Raw genomic sequence first — 19,308 nt, forward strand, 5'->3', positions numbered from 1 at the left:
TGTTGGACAAGGTGTCCTTTGTCCAGAACAATCGTTGTTTGGATTTAGAACGGCAACTTTCCCTCTTCATTTAGCATGCGCACTAGCCAAGTGGCACGGATCTCTCCAACGTCAACAAAGTCAGAGAACGGAACACGGCAAAACTCCCGAAAAAATTTCAATAATCTGATTAAACTATATTGAAAAAACATACTTTACGATGATATGGTCACATGTATCAAATAAAATCAAAGCCGGAGATAGTAGTCGCCTATAACGGCAGCAAAACCGAAGGCAATCCCACTGTCCACCTCGCGCTCCTCAGAGTACCGGAAATGAGGGACACGTCATACAAAGAGCTTGTATTCCACTTCAGACCAAGATAAACACTAAATTTCTTCTCTCACAGCCTCTTGACATCCAGGGGAAGGTCTATGAAGTGCACGTATACTCTTACGTATCATGCCCATGTATAGGCAGGAAGAAGAACAGAGCCTCGATTTCAGACTTTCCACTTCCTGGTCAGGAAGTTTGTGCCAAATGAGTTCTGTTTGACTCACAGATATAATTCAAACGGTTTTAGAAACTAGAGAGTGTTTTCTATCCAATAGTAATAATAATATGCATATTGTACGAGCAAGAATTGAGTACGAGGCCGTTTGAAATGGGCACCTTTAATCAGAGCTACTCAATACTGCCCCTGCAGCCATAAAAAGTTAACCTACAAAGCATTACATGGACTTGCTCCCACCTATCTCTCCGATTTGGTCTTGCTATACCAACCTACGCGTACACTATGGTCACAAGACACAGGCCTGCTTATAGTTCCTAGAATTTCTATGCAAGAAGATGGAGGCAGGGCTTTTTCCTATAGAACTATATTTTTATGGAATGGTCTGCCGATCCATGTGAGAGACGTAAAATTCGGTCTCAACTTTTAAGTCTTTACTGAAGACTCATCTATTCAGTAGGTTCTATGATTGAGGGTTGCGGAGGTGAATGGTAAGGCACTGCAGTGACGAACCACCCTTGCTGTCTTTGCCTGGCCGGCTGCCCTCTCTCCACTTGGATTATCTGCCTCTGACCCTATAGAGTAGTGCATCATGTCTTGCCAGACTTTTACCCCGCTATACTCAACTTGAGTGGGTTGAGTCATTGACGTTATCTTCCTGTCCAGTCCTGCACCCAACGGGCTTATGTGGTGGGGGAGATCTTTGTGGGCTGCTTTGGCAAAGTAGGTAGGGTTATATCCTGCCTGGTTGGCCCTGTCCGGGGCCAGGGCCACAGTGTCTTCGGATCCCCCTGTTTCAGCCTCCAGTACCTATGCTGCAATAGTCTATGTGCCGGGGGGCTAGGGTCAGTCTGTCCTATCTGGTGTATTTCTCCTCTCTTATCTGGTGTCCTGTGTAATCTTAAGTATGCTCCCTCTTACTCTTTTATCTCTCTCTCCCCTCCCAGAGGACCTGAGTCCTAGGACCATGCCTCAGGACTACCTGGCCTCACGACTCCTGGCTGTCCCCATCCCCAGTCCACTTGGTCATGCTGCTGATCCAGTTTCTGCTGTTCTAACTGGCTATGGAACCCTGTCCTGTTCAGCAGATGTGCTACTTTGTCCTGCTGCTGATCCAGTTTCTGTTGTATTGCCTGCAGCTTTGGAACCCTGACCTGTTCACCGGACCTGCTACCTTATACCGGACCTGCTGTTTCGACCCTCTCTCTCTCTCTCTCTCCCCCGCACCTGCTGTCTCGACCTCTGAATGCTCGGCTATGAAAAGCCAACTGACTTTTACTCCTGAGGTGCTGAACTGTTGCACCCTCTTCAACCACTGTGATTATTATTTGACCCTGCTGGTCATCTATTAACATTTGAACATCTTGAAGAATGATCTGACCTTAATGGCCATGTACTCTTATAATCTCCAGAACAGGACTGGCCACCCCTCAGAGCTTGGTTCCTCTCTAGGTTTTTTCTTAGGTTCCTGCCTTTCTAGGGAGTTTTACCTAGCCACCGTGCTTCTACATCTGCATTGCTTGCTCTTTGGTATTTTAGGCTGGGTTTCTGTACAAGCACTTTGTGACATCTACTGATGTAAAAAGAGCTTTATGAATAAATGTGATTAATTGATTGCTTTATCCAATACAGTACTATCATGTTTTAATTATTCGTATAGAAATGGCAAACTGTCGGACACACAAAAAGAGGAACTAATCTCTCTTCTACTGAAGCCAGGGAGCAATACATAGACCCAATCTCTTTAAAAAAAATTGGAGGCCACTCACCCTTCAATGTTGCGACGCAAAAAATAGTGGCAAATTGTATTGCTTGAAGAATTAAAAAGGTGCTGCTGGACATTACTCCTCACAATCAGACAGGATTCATAAAAGGAAGATATATTGGAGACAACATTAGACACCTAGAAATAATTTTTAACTATGAGAATGCAGGGAAACCAGGTATAATCTTTGTAGTAGATTTTGAAAAAGCATTTTATACAGTATGTCTAGAAGTGCCTGGATTTTTTAAAACATTTTGGATAATCTCTCATAAAATGTGTAAAAGTCATGTACAACAATCCATTATGTAAAATAATAAAAAAATCACAGTTACTTCTATGAGAAATTTGAACTGTCAAGAGGCTTAAAACAAGGTTGTGCTTTGTCACCATATCTATTTATTATGGCAATTGAACTGTTTGATTTAAAAATCAGATCTAATAATAACCTTGAGTCAAAAAATATATGGATTAGAGACAAAAGTATCAATGAATGCCGAGGATTCAAGTTCTCTTGAGTCCTCAATCTTCAACCTTGTAGGACTTCATTAAGTGTTATTACGTGTTGGGTCTCTAAAATATGCAAACTTTAAATTACCATGTAGTCTAAATGTGCGAATGGTGTATGGGTCAGGGTCAGGTGGGCAACATTTGAAAGGTACAGTGTTAGCCTTTCTGTAACGTTCGTCGTCGGAATGAGACCAAAGCGCAGCGTGGAAAGTGTTCATAATTTAATGTTCACAAAAACACTCAAACAAAATGACAAACGGAGAAAACGAAAGCGCACAGTTCTGTCAGGGAAACAACCTAAACAGAAAACAGTACCCCACAAAACCCAAACGGAAAATGACAACTTATATATGATCCCCAATCAGAGACAACGATAGACAGCTGCCTCTGATTGGGAACCACACACTGAAACATGGCTTAAGCCTGATGAATTTACTGTGTTAAATGAGGCCTCACCTCCTGGTTACACTAGTAACCATATCCCCCACGCATCCCGCAAAGACGGAGGTGTTGCTAACATTTATGATAGCAAATTTCAATTTACAAAAAAAACGGCGTTTTCGTCTTTTGAGCTTCTAGTCATGAAATCTATGCAGCCTACTCAATCACTTTTTATAGCTACTGTTTACAGGCCTCCTGGGCCATATACAGCGTTCCTCACTGAGTTCCCTGAATTCCTATCGGACCTTGTAGTCATGGCAGATAATATTCACATTTTTGGTGACTTTAATATTCACATGGAAAAGTCCACAGACCCACTCCAAAAGGCATTCGGAACCATCATCGACTCAGTGGGTTTTGTCCAACATGTCTCCGGACCTACTCACTGCCACAGTCATATTCTGGACCTAGTTTTGTCCCGTGGAATAAATGTTGTGGGTCTTAATGTTTTTGCCCATAATCCTGGACTATCGGACCACCATTTTATTACGTTTGCAATCGCAACAAATAATCTGCTCAGACCCCAACCAAAGATCATCAAAAGTCGTGCTATAAATTCTCAGACAACCCAAAGATTCCCAGATGCCCTTCCAGACTCCCTCCGCCTACCCAAGGACGTCAGAGGACAAAATTCAGTTAACCACCTAACTGAGGAACTCAATTTATCCTTGCGCAATACCCTAGATGCAGTCGCACCCCTAAAAACAAAACACATTTGTCATAAGAAACTAGCTCCCTGATATACAGAAAATACCCGAGCTCTGAAGCAAGCTTCCAGAAAATTGGAACGGAAATGGCGCCACACCAAACTGGAAGTCTTCCTACTAGCTTGGAAAGACAGTACCGTGCAGTATCGTGCTGCTCGGTCATCCTATTTTTCCAACTTAATTGAGGAAAATAAGAACAATCCAAAATGTATTTTTGATACTGTCGCAAAGCTAACTAAAAAGCTGCATTCCCCAAGAGAGGATGGCTTTCACTTCAGCAGTGATAAATTCATGAACTTCTTTGAGGAAAAGATCATAATCATTAGAAAGCAAATTACGGACTCCTCTTTAAATCTGCGTATTCCTCCAAAGCTCAGTTGTCCTGAGTCTGCACAACTCTGCCAGGACCTAGGATCAAGGGAGACAGACAAGTGTTTTATTACTCTATCTCTTGACACAATGATGAAAATAATCATGGCCTCTAAACCTTCAAGCTGCATACTGGACCCTATTCCAACTAAACTACTGAAAGAACTGCTTCCTGTGCTTGGCCCTCCTATGTTGAACATAATAAACGACTCTCTATCCACCGGCTGTGTACCAAACTCACTAAAAGTGGCAGTATTAAAGCCTCTTGAAAAAGCCAAACCTTGACCTAGAAAATATAAAAACCCATCGGCCTATATCAAATCTCCCATTCCTCTCAAAAAAAATTTGAAAAGCAACTCACTGCTTTCCTGAAGACAAACAATGTATATGAAACGCTTCAGTCTGGTTTTAGACCCCATCATAGCACTGAGACTGCACTTGTGAAGGTGGTAAATTACATTTTAATGGCGTCAGACCGAGGCTCTGCATCTGTCCTCGTGCTCCTAGACCTTAGTGCTTCTTTTGATACCATCGATCACCACATTCTTTTGGAGAGATTGGAAACCCAAATTGGTCTACAGGGACAAGTTCTGGCCTGGTTTCGATCTTATCTGTTGGAAAGGTATCAGTTTGTCTCTGTGGATGGTTTGTCCTTTGACAAATCAACTGTAAATTTCGGTGTTCCTCAAGGTTCCGTTTTAGGACCACTATTGTTTTCACTATATATTTTACCTCTTGGTGATGTCATTGGGAAACATAATGTTAACTTTCACTGCTATGCGGATGACACACAGCTGTACATTTCGATGAAACATGGTGAAGCCCCAAAATTGCCCTCGCTGGAAGCCTGTGTTTCAGACATAAGAAAGTGGATGGCTGCAAATGTTCTACTTTTAAACTCGGACAAAACAGAGATGCCGGTCTGTATTTTAATTGTTTTATCAATGTTTAGGCTAATTTGATTTGTTTATCACTGTTTTAGAAAGTGCTTTCCCTATCTAGTTTCCTTCATTTACACAGATTTGGATGGACTTATGTTTCTGAGTACAGTGCAGATGACGGTAAGGAGATGAGAGTGAGAGGATGGATTATCGAGATACCGTTACAGATTCCCCTGCCTGTGGTGTTTATAAGTTTTCTAAAATTATAGCATGACGTTATAAGGGTTATACGCCAGTTAAAGTTGGAATCCTTAGTTGCTACATCCATTTTTGTACTTATAAATTAAGGATATACTGTATACCCATTGAGTCTTGAAGAAAATAACTTAAAAATGTGCTTAGTTCAACTGCCGAAGCGCATCAGAACCCAAAATATAAGCTTGTTTCACTCCAATGTTTGTAAACAAATTAAATGTAAATATAGCCTCAAAACATGGTAAAAACTATAATGAATGGTCAATCCATAGCTGTCTAGCTGTAAGCTATCAATTAATAATCATAACGTCAGGCTCCTTTTTTCCCTGAGTGGGGTCACTGGGCTGGGTAGGAGATGTTGACTTGGGTCAGCTGAAGGAGGAGAGACAGGTGTTCATTTTGACAGGCCACAGCCATAAGGTGATTTACTCTTTCCTAGAAAACAAATCCAAGTCTGTTAACGCTTTTGTCCACTCTAGCTGAGATGGGCTGTTGAATACAGAGACAGTGTATGGAAAACAATATTTTATTGAATATATACAGTGGGGCAAAAAAGTATTTAGTCAGCCACCAATTGTGCAAGTTCTCCCACTTAAAAAGATGAGAGAGGCCTGTAATTTTCATCATATGTACACTTCAACTATGACAGACGAAATGAGAAAAAAGAATCCAGAAAATCACATTGTAGGATTTTTAATGAATTTATTTGCAAATTATGGTGGAAAATAAGTATTTGGTCACCTACAAACAAGCAAGATTTCTGGCTCTCACAGACCTGTAACTTCTTCTTTAAGAGGCTCCTCTGTCCTCCACTCGTTACCTGTATTAATGGCACCTGTTTGAACTTGTTATCAGTATAAAAGACACCTGTCCACAACCTCAAACAGTCACACTCCAAACTCCACTATGGCCAAGACCAAAGAGCTGTCAAAGGACACCAGAAACAAAATTGTAGACCTGCACCAGGCTGGGAAGACTGAATCTGCAATAGGTAAGCAGCTTGGTTTGAAGAAATCAACTGTGGGAGAAATTATTAGGAAATGAAAGACATACAAGACCACTGATAATCTCCCTCGATCTGGGGCTCCACGCAAGATCTCACCCCGTGGGGTCAAAATGATCACAAGAACGGTGAGCAAAAATCCCAGAACCACATGGGGGGACCTAGTGAATGACCTGCATTCACTAGGTCTGTAATTACAGATAGCAACGTGAAATACAGAAATACTCATCATAAACTTTGATGAAAGATACATGTTTAACATATAATTAAAGATAAACTGGTTCTTAATGCAACCGCTGTGTTAGATTAAAAAAATTACTTTAGTAAAAAGCACAGCATGCAATAATCTGAGACAGCGCTCAGCCATTCTCCGCCATGTTGGAGTCAACAGAAATACGAAATTACATCATAAATATTCCCTTACCTTTGATGATCTTTCATCAGAATGCAGTGCCAGGAATCCTAGTTCCACAATAAATCGTTTTTTTGTTTTATAATGTCCATTACTTCTGTCGAATTAGCAACTTTGGCTAGCATGTGTAGTTCACGTGTCCATCGAACTTTACGCTAATGAACGAAAACTTCAAAAAGTGATATTACAAATCGAATAAACTGGCCAAACTCAGTTGAGAATCAATCTTCAGGATGTTTTTCTCATATATATCCAATAACGTCCCAGACGGAGCATTTCTTCATGTCTATCTAATGCATTGCAGACAAGGACATCACATGCGTAGTGTGCGTGGCCAAGAACTGGCAATATGCCTGACCAGTCACTCCATTGGCTCTCATCCGGTCCCAAATCAAGCTATACGCTTCATTCCACGTTCTACTGCCTGTTGACATCTAGTGGAAGGCGTATGAAGTGCATACAGATCCATAAATATAGGAGAATTGAATAGGCGATGCCTTTCACAGCGACCCATTTCAGAATTTTCACTTCCTGTTTGGAACTTTGCCTGCCATATGAGTTCTGTTTTACTCACAGATATAATTCAAACAGTTTTAGAAACTTCAGAGTGTTTTCTATCCAATAGTAATAATAATATGCATATCATATGATCTAGGACAGAGTACGAGGCCGTTTAATTTGGGCACCAATTCATCCAGAAGTGAAAATGTCGCCCCCTATCCCTAAGAAGTTTTAAAGGCCCAGAAAAGTCAAAAATGTGACTTCCTGTGTTTTATACACATTCCCACACTATAAGGTTGGAATAATACTTTGAAAGTGAGACAATTATGATAATTCCCTTTTAATGTAAGAGCTGTTTGAAAAAAGGGCAGTAAATTAGTCAATTGACCAATAAGAGAGTTCCAAACCTCTGACATTAACAGCTAGTTCAGTTTTCCCCTCCCCCTCAAACCACACCCAGACAGTTCTAATCAAATTCTTGATTGAGAAATTGCTCTTTGCTAAGAACTTCTTTTGCTTCTTTTGACCATTTTAATTGAAAGCAATCACAGAAAGATACTTAAGTACTTTACACCACTGGTAACAATTAAGTACAAATATTTTAAAGTACTATGTCATTTTTGGGGGTATCTGTACTTTACATGACTATTTATATTTTTGACAACTTTTACTTTTACTTCATTACATTCCTAAAGACAATAATGTACTTTTTACTCCATACATTTTTCCTGACACCCAAAAGTAGTCGTTACATTCTGAATGCTTACCAGGACAGGAAAATGGTCCAATTCACGCACTTATCAAGAGAACATCCCTGGTCATCCTTACTGCTTCTGATCGCTAGACTCACTAAACACACATGCTTCGTTTGTAAATTATGTCTGAGTGTTGGAGTGTGAATCAAACTTATAGTGTTAACCATGTTTTGAAGATATATAGTGTTTGTTTACATTTTCTTTGTTAACAAATATTGAATTAAACAAGCTTCAAATGTTGAGTTCTAATGGGGTATGACAGTTGAACTAAGCTCATGAGGCATTTATAAGTTATATTCTTCAAGAATCAATGGGTACATATAAGTCCGAAAAATGGATGTAGCAACAGCTGATTGCCCCTTTAAGTACTTTACTGTGATTGTTTTGAATTAAAATGGTCAAAAATAAACAAAAATAGCTTCTTAGCAAAGACCAATTTGTCAAGCGAGAATTTTGCTCGGACTGTCTGGGAATGGTCTGAGTCAGAGGATGTGAGCTGAGTGGAGCTGATCTGGGCTGGAGCGAGGAGCAGAGCATGCTTCATTTGTCTGGAGTGTGGAGCGGATTCAAAAATACAGGCTATTGTTAAAAAAGAGGAGTCTAAATCTGCAACAGTGCTGAAGTTGTCTATCGACTGTAAAAGGGGAGGCAATAGAGCCAGTTAGAAGTGAAGTATCTGATCGTCAAGAGGAGAGAAAAAGCTATTTGTTTTTTAACACAGCTACACATCATCAGTAGATCCTTGTTTAATAGCCTACATCCTATGATGTGAGCCCTGAGAGATTTTTAGGTGAGGGGGGGGTGTTGAGCCAAAGCAGTGTGCAAAGACCACTCTGTAAATAATGTGTGGGATTTCCAACAGCTCAACTCCTCTCACATAGAGATCTGGTCTGAGTAGGGAAGGGAAAACTGAAAATGTGCTGTTATTGGCAGAAAGGTTTGGAACTCTATTTCTGTCTCTTTCTTTCTAATTTACTGCGTGGTGATGTCACCATAGAAGGGCAAAACTCCATTCCACCAAAAGAGACTGATATTTCAGGTGTCTTTTCAAACATCTCATACACTAAAAATGCATTATCATAATTTTCACCATTTCACAGTATTATTCCAACCTCATAGTGTGGAAATATATTGCCTGTAAAACAAAGAAAAATCACGTTGACTGCACTGCTAGTTACAGCTAATTTTCAGTTGAACCGCATTATTTTTTGTAAGAAATGTGCTTTATGAATAAACTTAACCACTTTGAACTGCATTTTGTTTTAAGAAATGTGCTTTATACTGTATCACGTTTGATTTGATGACTACATAAACCATTTATTTTGCATGTTCAAGTTTGGGATGGAAAGTAATTACATCGAAAGGAGACTATTTTCTGTATGATTGTTTTGGAAAAGTTCCTTGTAGGGTTGGCCAGCCGTCTCCGTTTCCATGTGTTATTATATTACCCCGAAGTGCTATCCCCGACGCGCACACGAGAGATGGAGAGCCCTCCTCGTGACGTCATGATCTTACCACAAGATAAGCCTGGAGCTATATCACCGAGGCGAATGGTTTACGGTATAAAAAAAGACTTACATCGGAGAGAGGGATTCTCGTCGGAGCACAGAAGCAATTGCAAAGGGCGAAGAAAAAGCCTTTATAGCACTTTTGGCACCAGCGTAGCCCAGCTCTCAACCATCAGATACGCTCCTTGAGCCCTCTCCTGTCTCTCGTTATCCCTGTGTGTCAATTCATTTGTGCGGTCCAAGTCAAGTCAGATCGCACTCCGTTGAAATGCGAGCATCATAATAAAGACCGCGCGCCTTCGATAGAGGGGACAGAGACATATTTATGCAAGTGTGTGAAAGTGTTCGACAGCGAGCAGGGGACAGCAGAGGAGCACCAGCCGGCGCGGAATGTGTTTGGAAAGCAGCTAAAACCGAGACAGAGCTGCGCTGCCTCTGGAGTCGCCTTTAGTCTGGGGACAGAAACCTAAAATAAAATGGGCGCTGGCAGCGTGGACCTACTGGTCACTCTCCAGATCCTGCCCGGTTTCTTCTCCAACTGTTTGTTCCTCGCGCTCTATGACTCGGTGGTGCTGGTGAAGCGCCTAGTGTCCTTACTGAGCTGCTCGGGCAGCGGCGGGGGAGAGTGGCAGCGTATGCTGACCTCGGCAGGGCTCCGGTCCATATGGAACAGCTTCCTGCTGGATGCATATAAACAGGTAATGAACCATGTTGTATTGTCATATATATAAACTCACTGCAGGCTACGCTTTAGTTAGAGTTTATGGTTGTACTATGAGTTGTAGGAAGTTGTATTGTGGCATACCTGTGCACAACACACCCACAGGTCTTGGGCATTGTGGCGGCAAAATAGTGTTCTCTAAAAGAGTCAGAATGGCATCGTGCATAAAAGTTGGTCAAAACCAATTCAGCACACAACCTGGTCTCAGAGCATTTTGTATTATTCTGTATGTAAATCTGTCAAACTTATTTTAGTATATGTCACGTTTTGTATGGTATTAATTTGTGGATGTCCATCACCCAGTTCGTTTTCAATTTTTTTATTTAACCTTTATTTAACTAGACAAGTCAGTTAAGACTTGCAAACATACAATATGTTACGAATTTTCTTAACGTACAATATGTTACGAATTTGCAAAACTTAGTATATGTTACGAATTCCAGCTAGGTGGCTAATGTTAGCTTGCTGTCTAATGTTAGCCATGCTAGGGGTTAGGGTTAGTGGTTAGGGTTACGGTTAGTGTCAAGTTTAGGAGTTAGTTTAAAGGGTTATGGTTAGAGTAGGTGTTAGCTAACAAGCTAAGTGGTTGCAAAGTAGCTAATTGTCTAAAATGCTAAAGTTGTCTATGATGAGATTCAAACTAGCAACGATTGGGTTCCTAGATGTTCACATTACGAGCCCACCCCTCCACCCTGACCAACCACCTTACTTTAATTTTTGTCTTAAGTAACCATCTGTCTTATGTAACCATGCCAAATATAACATATCATACAAATTTCAGTGTCACGGATTTATTTTTACTATGTTACGCCTAGTCTATGAGACCAGGCTGCAGCACACAAAAAACGATCTCGCTAGGCATGCTTCTCTGTAACTCTTGCCATTTCAAAAGCAGTGTATAGTCTTTTTTTTATTCATTCATTCTGAAAGGACAATTATACTATTTCTGCATTGCTGAATTCTTATCTTGCCATCTGAGACCATGTCCATGGGTCACCTTGTTTAAATCAGCATGTTGAACTTTAATATCAAATCAAATGTAGGTTATCTGATCTAAAAAGTGATGAACTTTGGCCCCCAGACAGTCAAACACCTGAGGGCCATTCACCCTCAGTTACTTGGAAATTCAGAGGTCTGGCTTCTCCTAAATGTTACATTTTAACTCTCAAACCAAACAGACATCGTTGTGTCAGTCCTAACCAGACACTAGGCATCAGGCAGGTAGCCAGGTACACATGTAAGATTTAACACAGATCATCTGACACATAGGCATTTTGATAGCCAGGTAAATGTACAGTATGGATTTACACGTTTTATATGCATGAAGCACGTGCATGAAGTTAGTTACTGAAGAATGCGGGTGTCTAGTTTTGGGTAATTTGGTAGAGGATTCCCCCACATCTCCCCTCTGCCCCCTTCTTGATAGTTTGATCCTCTGTTGTATTATTGTCACATTCCTCCTCTCTTTCTCTCCCTCCTTTCTTCCAGCCTCTCTCTCTTACTCCTTCTTTTTCCCTTTCTCATGCCCTCTCTCTTACCCTCTCCCTGCCTCTCGTTCAGTCCATGGCTCTCTATCTGTTTCCACCTCTCTTTCTCCTCTCCTTCTCTCTCTCCCCTTCTTCCCTCAATCTCCTGTCCCATGCTGTGTCTACGTCACCTACTCCTACTAAACACTACATTTTTCTACCTTTTCCTGAACTCATGAGTCATGCCTAATCAGCGTCGGGGCTGTTACAGAGTATTGCAATGTTAGTGTCAAAAGGCTCTTACCACAACAGCACTCACCCTCTTTTCAACTCTTAGGCTGCTGACTGACTGGATGAAAGGGACTTGGGGAAGTCTATCATGTGTACTGGTCAATTCAATACATCTAATCACTTACTGATGTAAAATACCTAGAACGGACGTTGCCTCCAAAATGACCTAAGAAAAACATTTAGGAAGATTTACAATGTTCTAGATCTGTCATGGGGAGGCAAGTTTGCGGTGTTCGAGTGGGGATTGAGATCATGGGGAGGCAAGCAATTCTGTACAGCACTCTCCATCTCACTTTGATGAATGACTCTTGGCTTGGTTAATGTACGTACACACACACACACACACACACACACACGTGATTTGACTGAACAAGGAGAGATTTCTAGAAATGAACTAGGTTTCCCCTTTTATCTGTGGATTAATTGTCGGAGTAAAGAACACACGATTTTGTGTGACTCAAAATGGGTCAAAATTCGACAAAGATCCGGGGGAAAAAAGGACCTTGTACATATCCGGTAAAATAACAACCCAGTGTTTATATCCCAAGACAAAATAGCTAGCAACAGCGAGTCAGCTAGCTAAATGCCCGTGAATGTTTTAAATATGTTTTGACCTGTCCCCAACTTAATGGTTCAACGTTTGTTTTGATATTCCAACCTGCGTGTCCTGATCGTGTCTGGGGTGGATGGACAAAATCACCATGCGCGCGATGGCGCACACGTACGCACGCACGCACGCACACGTACGCACGCACGCGCCCGTTGCAGTCAGCATGTAACTGTGTGTATGCCAAATAGCCTACACGCCAATCACTAAATGCTTTTGGGAAAAGGCAGAAAATGTTCACGTCGATCCAAGGAGGGAAAAAGGACAATGTCAGAGTTTAATTCAATAAGAGAAAAGCTTTGAAATGGAGCTGAAAGTAAAGAGAAGGGAGGGTCAGAAAAGTAATCTTTGGGAAAGATTTGGTGAAGTTGTAAAAGATGATAGCAGTGATTGTGAGGCGCTATACAAATTCGACCGTCACAAGATGGGGACTTCAAATAGGCCTATGGCACGTCAAGTGAACTTTAGCCTACTGTTCAGATGGGTTAAATGGAAACTGAAATCTGGACACTGACTGTCGGTCTGTAACCTCTCATATAGCCTGAATATAAACTCACACATTTCTTGCAGTTAAATTATACGCCAAATGTAGGCAACGTTTTCACTCGAGAAGAGGAGTGGAGAAATATTATTTCTTTCTTTCAGCATCTTGACAGAATGCAAATGTACCGTTGGATACCGTCTGTATTGGTGCTATATTTATCAGCATCATAAAAGCTGATAGTATTTCAACCACATAAAATATGCATCCAAGCCGAACTGAAATCTTCCCAGAAACATGTTGGGTCGTTTTTCACAGCTTTCACAACCAGTCAAATTGATGTCATTTGAACATTTTCCCGTTTTTTTGTCGTCGAGTTATTGCATTTTGTCCCCGGTCCCTAAACGTCTTTGCTCTGTGAAACAACCAGAGATCCCAGAGAAAACTTTACCGATGTCAACTAGATTGAACCATTCATTCTGTCATCTATGACATTATTCTGGTGAGCAAAGGTTGATTTAGTCTTCTAGGGCACCATATAATGACAGAAGAGAAGCTGCATGTGTCTAACAAGTTGACTAACAAAAAGCCTACAAAATTGTTAGAAAGATAAGCACAAACATATCTAAATTAGTCCCCCCCCAAAATTCTGCAACGTCTGTCAAAAGATCGTTCTGCAATATCTGACTGTAGCCTACAGTGCATTTTCTATATTTGTGGGTTAGTGTCAGATGTTCACTTTGTCACATATACAGTGCCTTCAGAAATGATTCACATCCCTTGACTTTTTCCACATTTTGTTGTGGATCCTGGATTAATAATGGATTACATTTAGATTTTGAGTCACTGGCCTACACACAATACCCAATAATATCAACGTGGAATTATGATTTTAGAAATAAGTATTTAACCCTTTTGTTATGGCAAGCATAAATAAGTTCAGGAGTAAAAATGTGCTTAACGATTCACTAAATAATTAGCATGGACTATAGTGTTAAACATGATTTTTGAATGACTACCTCATCTTTGTACCCCACACATACAATTATCGGTATGGTCCCTCAGTGGAGCAGTGAATTTCAAACACAGATTAACAAAGTGAAAAGAAGGAAGCCTGTACAGAATTTTTTTCCCCCTCCAAAACATGCATCCTGTTTGCAGTAAGGCACTAAAGTAAAACTGCAAGAAATGTGGCAAAGTAATTAACTTTAGGTCCTGAATACAAAGCAAATCCAACACAACACGTCACTGATTACCACTCCTGATTTTCAAGCATGGTGCTGGCTGCATCATGTTATGGGTATGCCTGTCATCGGCAAGGACTAGGGAGTTTTTTTAGGATAAAAATAAACAGAATAGTGCTAAACACAGTCAAAATCCTAGAGGAATTTCCAACAGACACTTGGAGACGAATTCACCTTTCAGCAGGATAATAAACTAAAACACAAAGCCAAAAATACACTGGAGTTGATTACCATGATGACATTGTACGTTCCTGATTGACTTAATTACAGTTTTGATTTAAATAGACTTTAAAATCGATGGCAAGACGTTAAAATGCTGTCTAGCAATGGTCAACTGCTTGGAGATTGAAGAAGAATAATATGCAAATATTGTACAATCCAGGTTTGCAAAGCTTTTAGAGTTACCCAGAAAGACTCACAGCTGTAATTGCTACCAAACATGATTCTAGAGGGTTGAATACATGGACAACAATGCTAACGTGGCCTACGGCGTGTCCAACGAGAGGGTGTGCATCGTGCAGAGGAGGAAGATCGCCTACCTTGGAGGGAAGGGACCCTTTTTCTACAACCTGAAGGATGTGAGGCAGTATCTGGAACAGAGCTACGGCAAGAGATCGGACCAGACAGAGAGGAAGAGATGCCTCTAGTTCTATGAACAACTAAACACGGCTGAAAAAGAGGAAGAGAGAATGTTTATTTTTGTATAAAAGGAGAATAAAAGGAAGGTGAGGTGCTTTCAAAACTGGAAATCGAGATACATTCGTGTTTTATATTTTATGTTCTTTCTTTTACAAATGTTCAAAAAAAAATCCCACTTTGACATTACAGAGTATTTTGTGTAGATCATTGACAAAAATGTACAATTTTAATCCCACCTTGTAACACAACAAATTGTGGAAAAAGTCAAGGGGTGTGTAAACTTTCTGAAGGCTTAGTCAGGCGGTTGCGGATGGGTAATTAGCAATTGCGGGCGGGTGAACACTTGAACAAGAAAAGCCTCACACTCTAGGAGCTCAGATGCAATAATTTAATGGGGGCAGGTGAACAAACAGCGGATCCACGCACAACTAACACACACACACACACACTCATTCTTGAGGCTTGCCCTGATTGACAGCTTTGTGCGCTTGTTATTCTCAGTGAGTTCAATGTGCAAGTTTCCATTACGTCCTGTCTAGCACTTGACACCTCACAACATGTCAAGCATTATTTAGTGTTTTGTGGGTGTGTGTGTGTGTGGGTGTGCATGGTTGTGGGCATGTGTGTACGAGTGTGTATGTATGAATGTACAGTATATATTATTGTGCCTGGTCTACACTTGATTGACTGTCAAAACCAAACCTTTCTATTCTTTTAGAAAGACTGTTAATCTCAATACAAACAGTTGCTAACCAACCTCTCTTTCTTCCTCCTCTCCTATGCAGGTTAAACTGGGTTTTGAGGCACCCAACTCCAAAGTGGTCAAGGTTCCTGGTAGCTTCCGGCGGCGGAGCAGCTTGACCACCACCACGGGCCCTCATCCCGGGGACGAGTGCCGCCTGCTGGACTTTGAGTCGTCGGACCGCCCTCTTGTGGTGAACTTCGGCTCGGCCACCTGACCTCCCTTCATCAGCCACCTGCCCGCCTTCCGGCGGCTGGTGGAGGAGTTCTCAGACGTGGCCGACTTCCTGCTGGTCTACATCGACGAGGCACACCCCTCGGACGGCTGGGTGGCGCCCGCCATGGGCCCGCGCTCCTTCGAGGTCAGGAAGCACCGATCACTGGAGGAGAGGGTGGTGGCGGCCAAGAAGCTGATTGAGTCCTTCAGCCTGCCATCTCAGTGCCAGCTGGTGGCCGACTGCATGGACAACAATGCTAACGTGGCCTACGGCGTGTCCAACGAGAGGGTGTGCATCGTGCAGAGGAGGAAGATCGCCTACCTTGGAGGGAAGGGACCCTTTTTCTACAACCTGAAGGATGTGAGGCAGTATCTGGAACAGAGCTACGGCAAGAGATCGGACCAGACAGAGAGGAAGAGATGCCTCTAGTTCTATGAACAACTAAACACGGCTGAAAAAGAGGAAGAGAGAATGTTTATTTTTGTATAAAAAGGAGAATAAAAGGAAGGTGAGGTGCTTTCAAAACTGGACTGTCAACACTCAGAACAGAACATGTTACAGGTTCTAAGGTTCCGAAGTTCCAAATCTCATGAACTTCCTTTCTGGAAGGAGACCAACTTTCCACTAGAAAACAACAGAACAGAACCAATAGACTTAAGAGCATGGACTGATGCTCTGCTACCTATGGTAGTAAGTTGACAGAGGAGAGACTGAAAAGGTTAACCGCTGACACACTTTATCAATGCCTTCATCCCCGTTTGCTAATCATGAATAAGTTCTCTAGTTACAGTCCACATTAACTTCTAACCTGGCACCTTTCAAAATGAAAACCAAATTACTGAACAGAGTAGAAAGCAAAAGTACCCAGCTATATATAAATATATAAAATATCATATTAATTTATTTATATGGTTTTTAATGTTAATGTTTGTTTTTACACCATGGTAATGTTTTGTATGCCGATGCACTTGTAACGCTTTTTATTTAAGACGACATTGTGTCATACTCCCATTTTGTGTGTATGAGGGGGTGTTACAACACTATTCATAACCACGTAGAGTAGACTGCTTAGAACCATCTAGACTCAGACACTTCCTAGTACACCTTTCATGTTACCACACCACCTAGAACACAGAGGGTAGCGCTGTATCAATCTCCGCCATATTGTCGTTTTAACCTGACAGACGATGCGAGAGGGAGAAAGTGAGCCGGAGAGCAAAGCACAGCATCAACAGCATGTTAACCAGAAACGGAGGCAATATGTGTACTGTAGTTATTACCGAGGATCCGTAGCTAGCTAGCTGTAATCCCAGAGCTATTTGCTGTTGGTGATGGTTTGTGTTAGCGATGTTGGTTAGCGATAAGCCAGGGGTGTACAGAGATGTAATGGGTCGAGGGAGATGACAATGTCTCCAAGACCTGAGGCGAGTTTCCTGAAAGCTTTATGGCTAACGTGGTACTGAATTTATCTTGACAACCCAGACTTACGCCACGTGTAGAACATCAAACATTTACAATTGGTGCGCTCATGGTTGAATTGTCAAGATAAACAAAGTGCCTCGTTCACCATGACGTTTTGGTACACTGAGCTCTAAGGTGTGTGTGGCAGGAGTTGAGGCACGCTAAGGACAGGTGGTGTCTAGATGGCTTAAGAAGGTGTGTGTGTCAGTTGTATGGTGTGACGTGACTGAAGGGGTTTTTAGTTGTCCATGGGAAAGACAGGCAGACAGACATTTGGTTTGGGTCGAGACGGGGCTGGTGTGAGAATGAAAACCACTGACTAAAGGGTTACTGACTCTGTTTGTGGTCGGATGACAGACCTCACCTCCCTGACGTAGACTCAAACCAACATGTCTTTCAACGTCATCAAACCATCCAACATTCGCAAACAATTTCTAGGAGAGGTCCATAAACTGATGCCCCCCCCCCCCGTCTTCATCCATATGCTCAATCCTGTGTAGTGCTGCTTTTCAAAAAAATACAGGAGAGTAGAGGGACGGAAAGTAAAATAAAGTTGTTGCTGCTGACTGATTTGCTACTCTGCGATTTCTGTCTGTGTGAGTGCCGATGGGGTGTAGGTGAGAGAGAGAGCGAGAGAGAGAGAGAGCGGCGCTGAAAGAATGGAAGAACTGTTCAGGGAGTTAAAAAGTCCAATGCAGATGTTTTTATCTCAATATCAAATCATTTCTGGGTAACAATTAAGTACCTTACTGTGATTGTTTTACATTAAAAATGTCAAAAAGAAACAAAAATTGCTTCTTAGCAAATAGCAATTTCTCAATCAAGAGTGGGGAGGGGAAAACTGAAAATTAGCTGTCATTGGATTTCTGTTGCTAACAGGTGTATAAAATCGAGCACACAGCCATGCAATCTCCATAGACAAACATTGGCAGTAGAAGAGCTCAGTGAATTTCAACATGGCACCGTCATAGGATGCTACCTTTCCAACAAGTCAGTTCGTCAAATTTCTGCCCTGCTAGTGCTGTCCTGGTCCACTGTAAGTGCTGTTATTGTGAAGTGGAAACATCTAGGAGCAACAACGGCTCAGCCGTGAAGTGGTAGGCCACACAAGCTCACAGAGCACAAAAATTCTCACCTCGGTTGCAACACTCACTACTGAGTTCCAAACTACCTCTGGAAGCAATGTCAGCACAAGAACTGTTCGTCGGGAGCTGCATGAAATGGGTTTCAATGACTGAGCAGCCGCACACAAGCCTAACATCACCGTGTGCAATGCCAAGCGACGGCTGGAGTGGTGTAAAGCTCACCGCCATTGGACTCTGGAGCAGGGGAAACGCGTTCTCTGGAGTGATGAGTCACGGTTCACCATCTGGCAGTCTGACGGACAAATCGGGGTTTGGCGGATGCCAGGAGAACGCTACCTGCCCGAATGCATAATGCCAACTGTAAAGTTTGGTGGAGGAGGAATAATGGTCTGGGGCTGCTTTTCATGGTTCGTACTAGGCCCCTTCCAGTGAAAGGAAATCTTAACGTTACAGCATACAATTACAGCGTACATTCTAGACGACTTTGTGCTTCCAACTTTGTGGCAACAGTTTGGGGAAGGCCCTTTCCTGTTTCAGCATGACAATGCCCCCGTGCACAAAGTGAGGTCCATACAGAAATGGTTTTTTCAGATCGGTATGGAAGAACTTAACTGGCCTGCACAGAGCCCTGACCTCGACCCCATCGAGCACCTTTGGGATGAATTGGAACACCGACTGCGAGCCAGGCCTAATCGCCCAACATCAATACCCGACCTCGCTAATGCTCTTGTGGCTGAATGGAAGCAAGTCCCCACAGCAA

At 42.0% G+C, this 19,308-nt stretch overlaps 1 protein-coding gene across 1 annotated transcript; it reads left to right on the plus strand.

The window, feature by feature from the left end:
- The first annotated feature begins 9,577 nt into the window (after positions 1-9,577).
- On the plus strand, positions 9,578-18,029 carry dio2 (iodothyronine deiodinase 2). Its single transcript, XM_039009908.1, has 2 exons — positions 9,578-10,292; positions 15,829-18,029. The coding sequence occupies exons 1-2, from the start codon at positions 10,071-10,073 to the stop codon at positions 16,429-16,431; spliced, it is 825 nt and encodes a 274-aa protein (XP_038865836.1). The 5' UTR covers positions 9,578-10,070; the 3' UTR covers positions 16,432-18,029.
- The last annotated feature ends 1,279 nt before the right edge of the window (positions 18,030-19,308 follow it).

The sequence above is a fragment of the Salvelinus namaycush genome, chromosome 15 (genome assembly GCF_016432855.1).
Source record: "Salvelinus namaycush isolate Seneca chromosome 15, SaNama_1.0, whole genome shotgun sequence".
Taxonomy (NCBI): domain Eukaryota; kingdom Metazoa; phylum Chordata; class Actinopteri; order Salmoniformes; family Salmonidae; genus Salvelinus; species Salvelinus namaycush.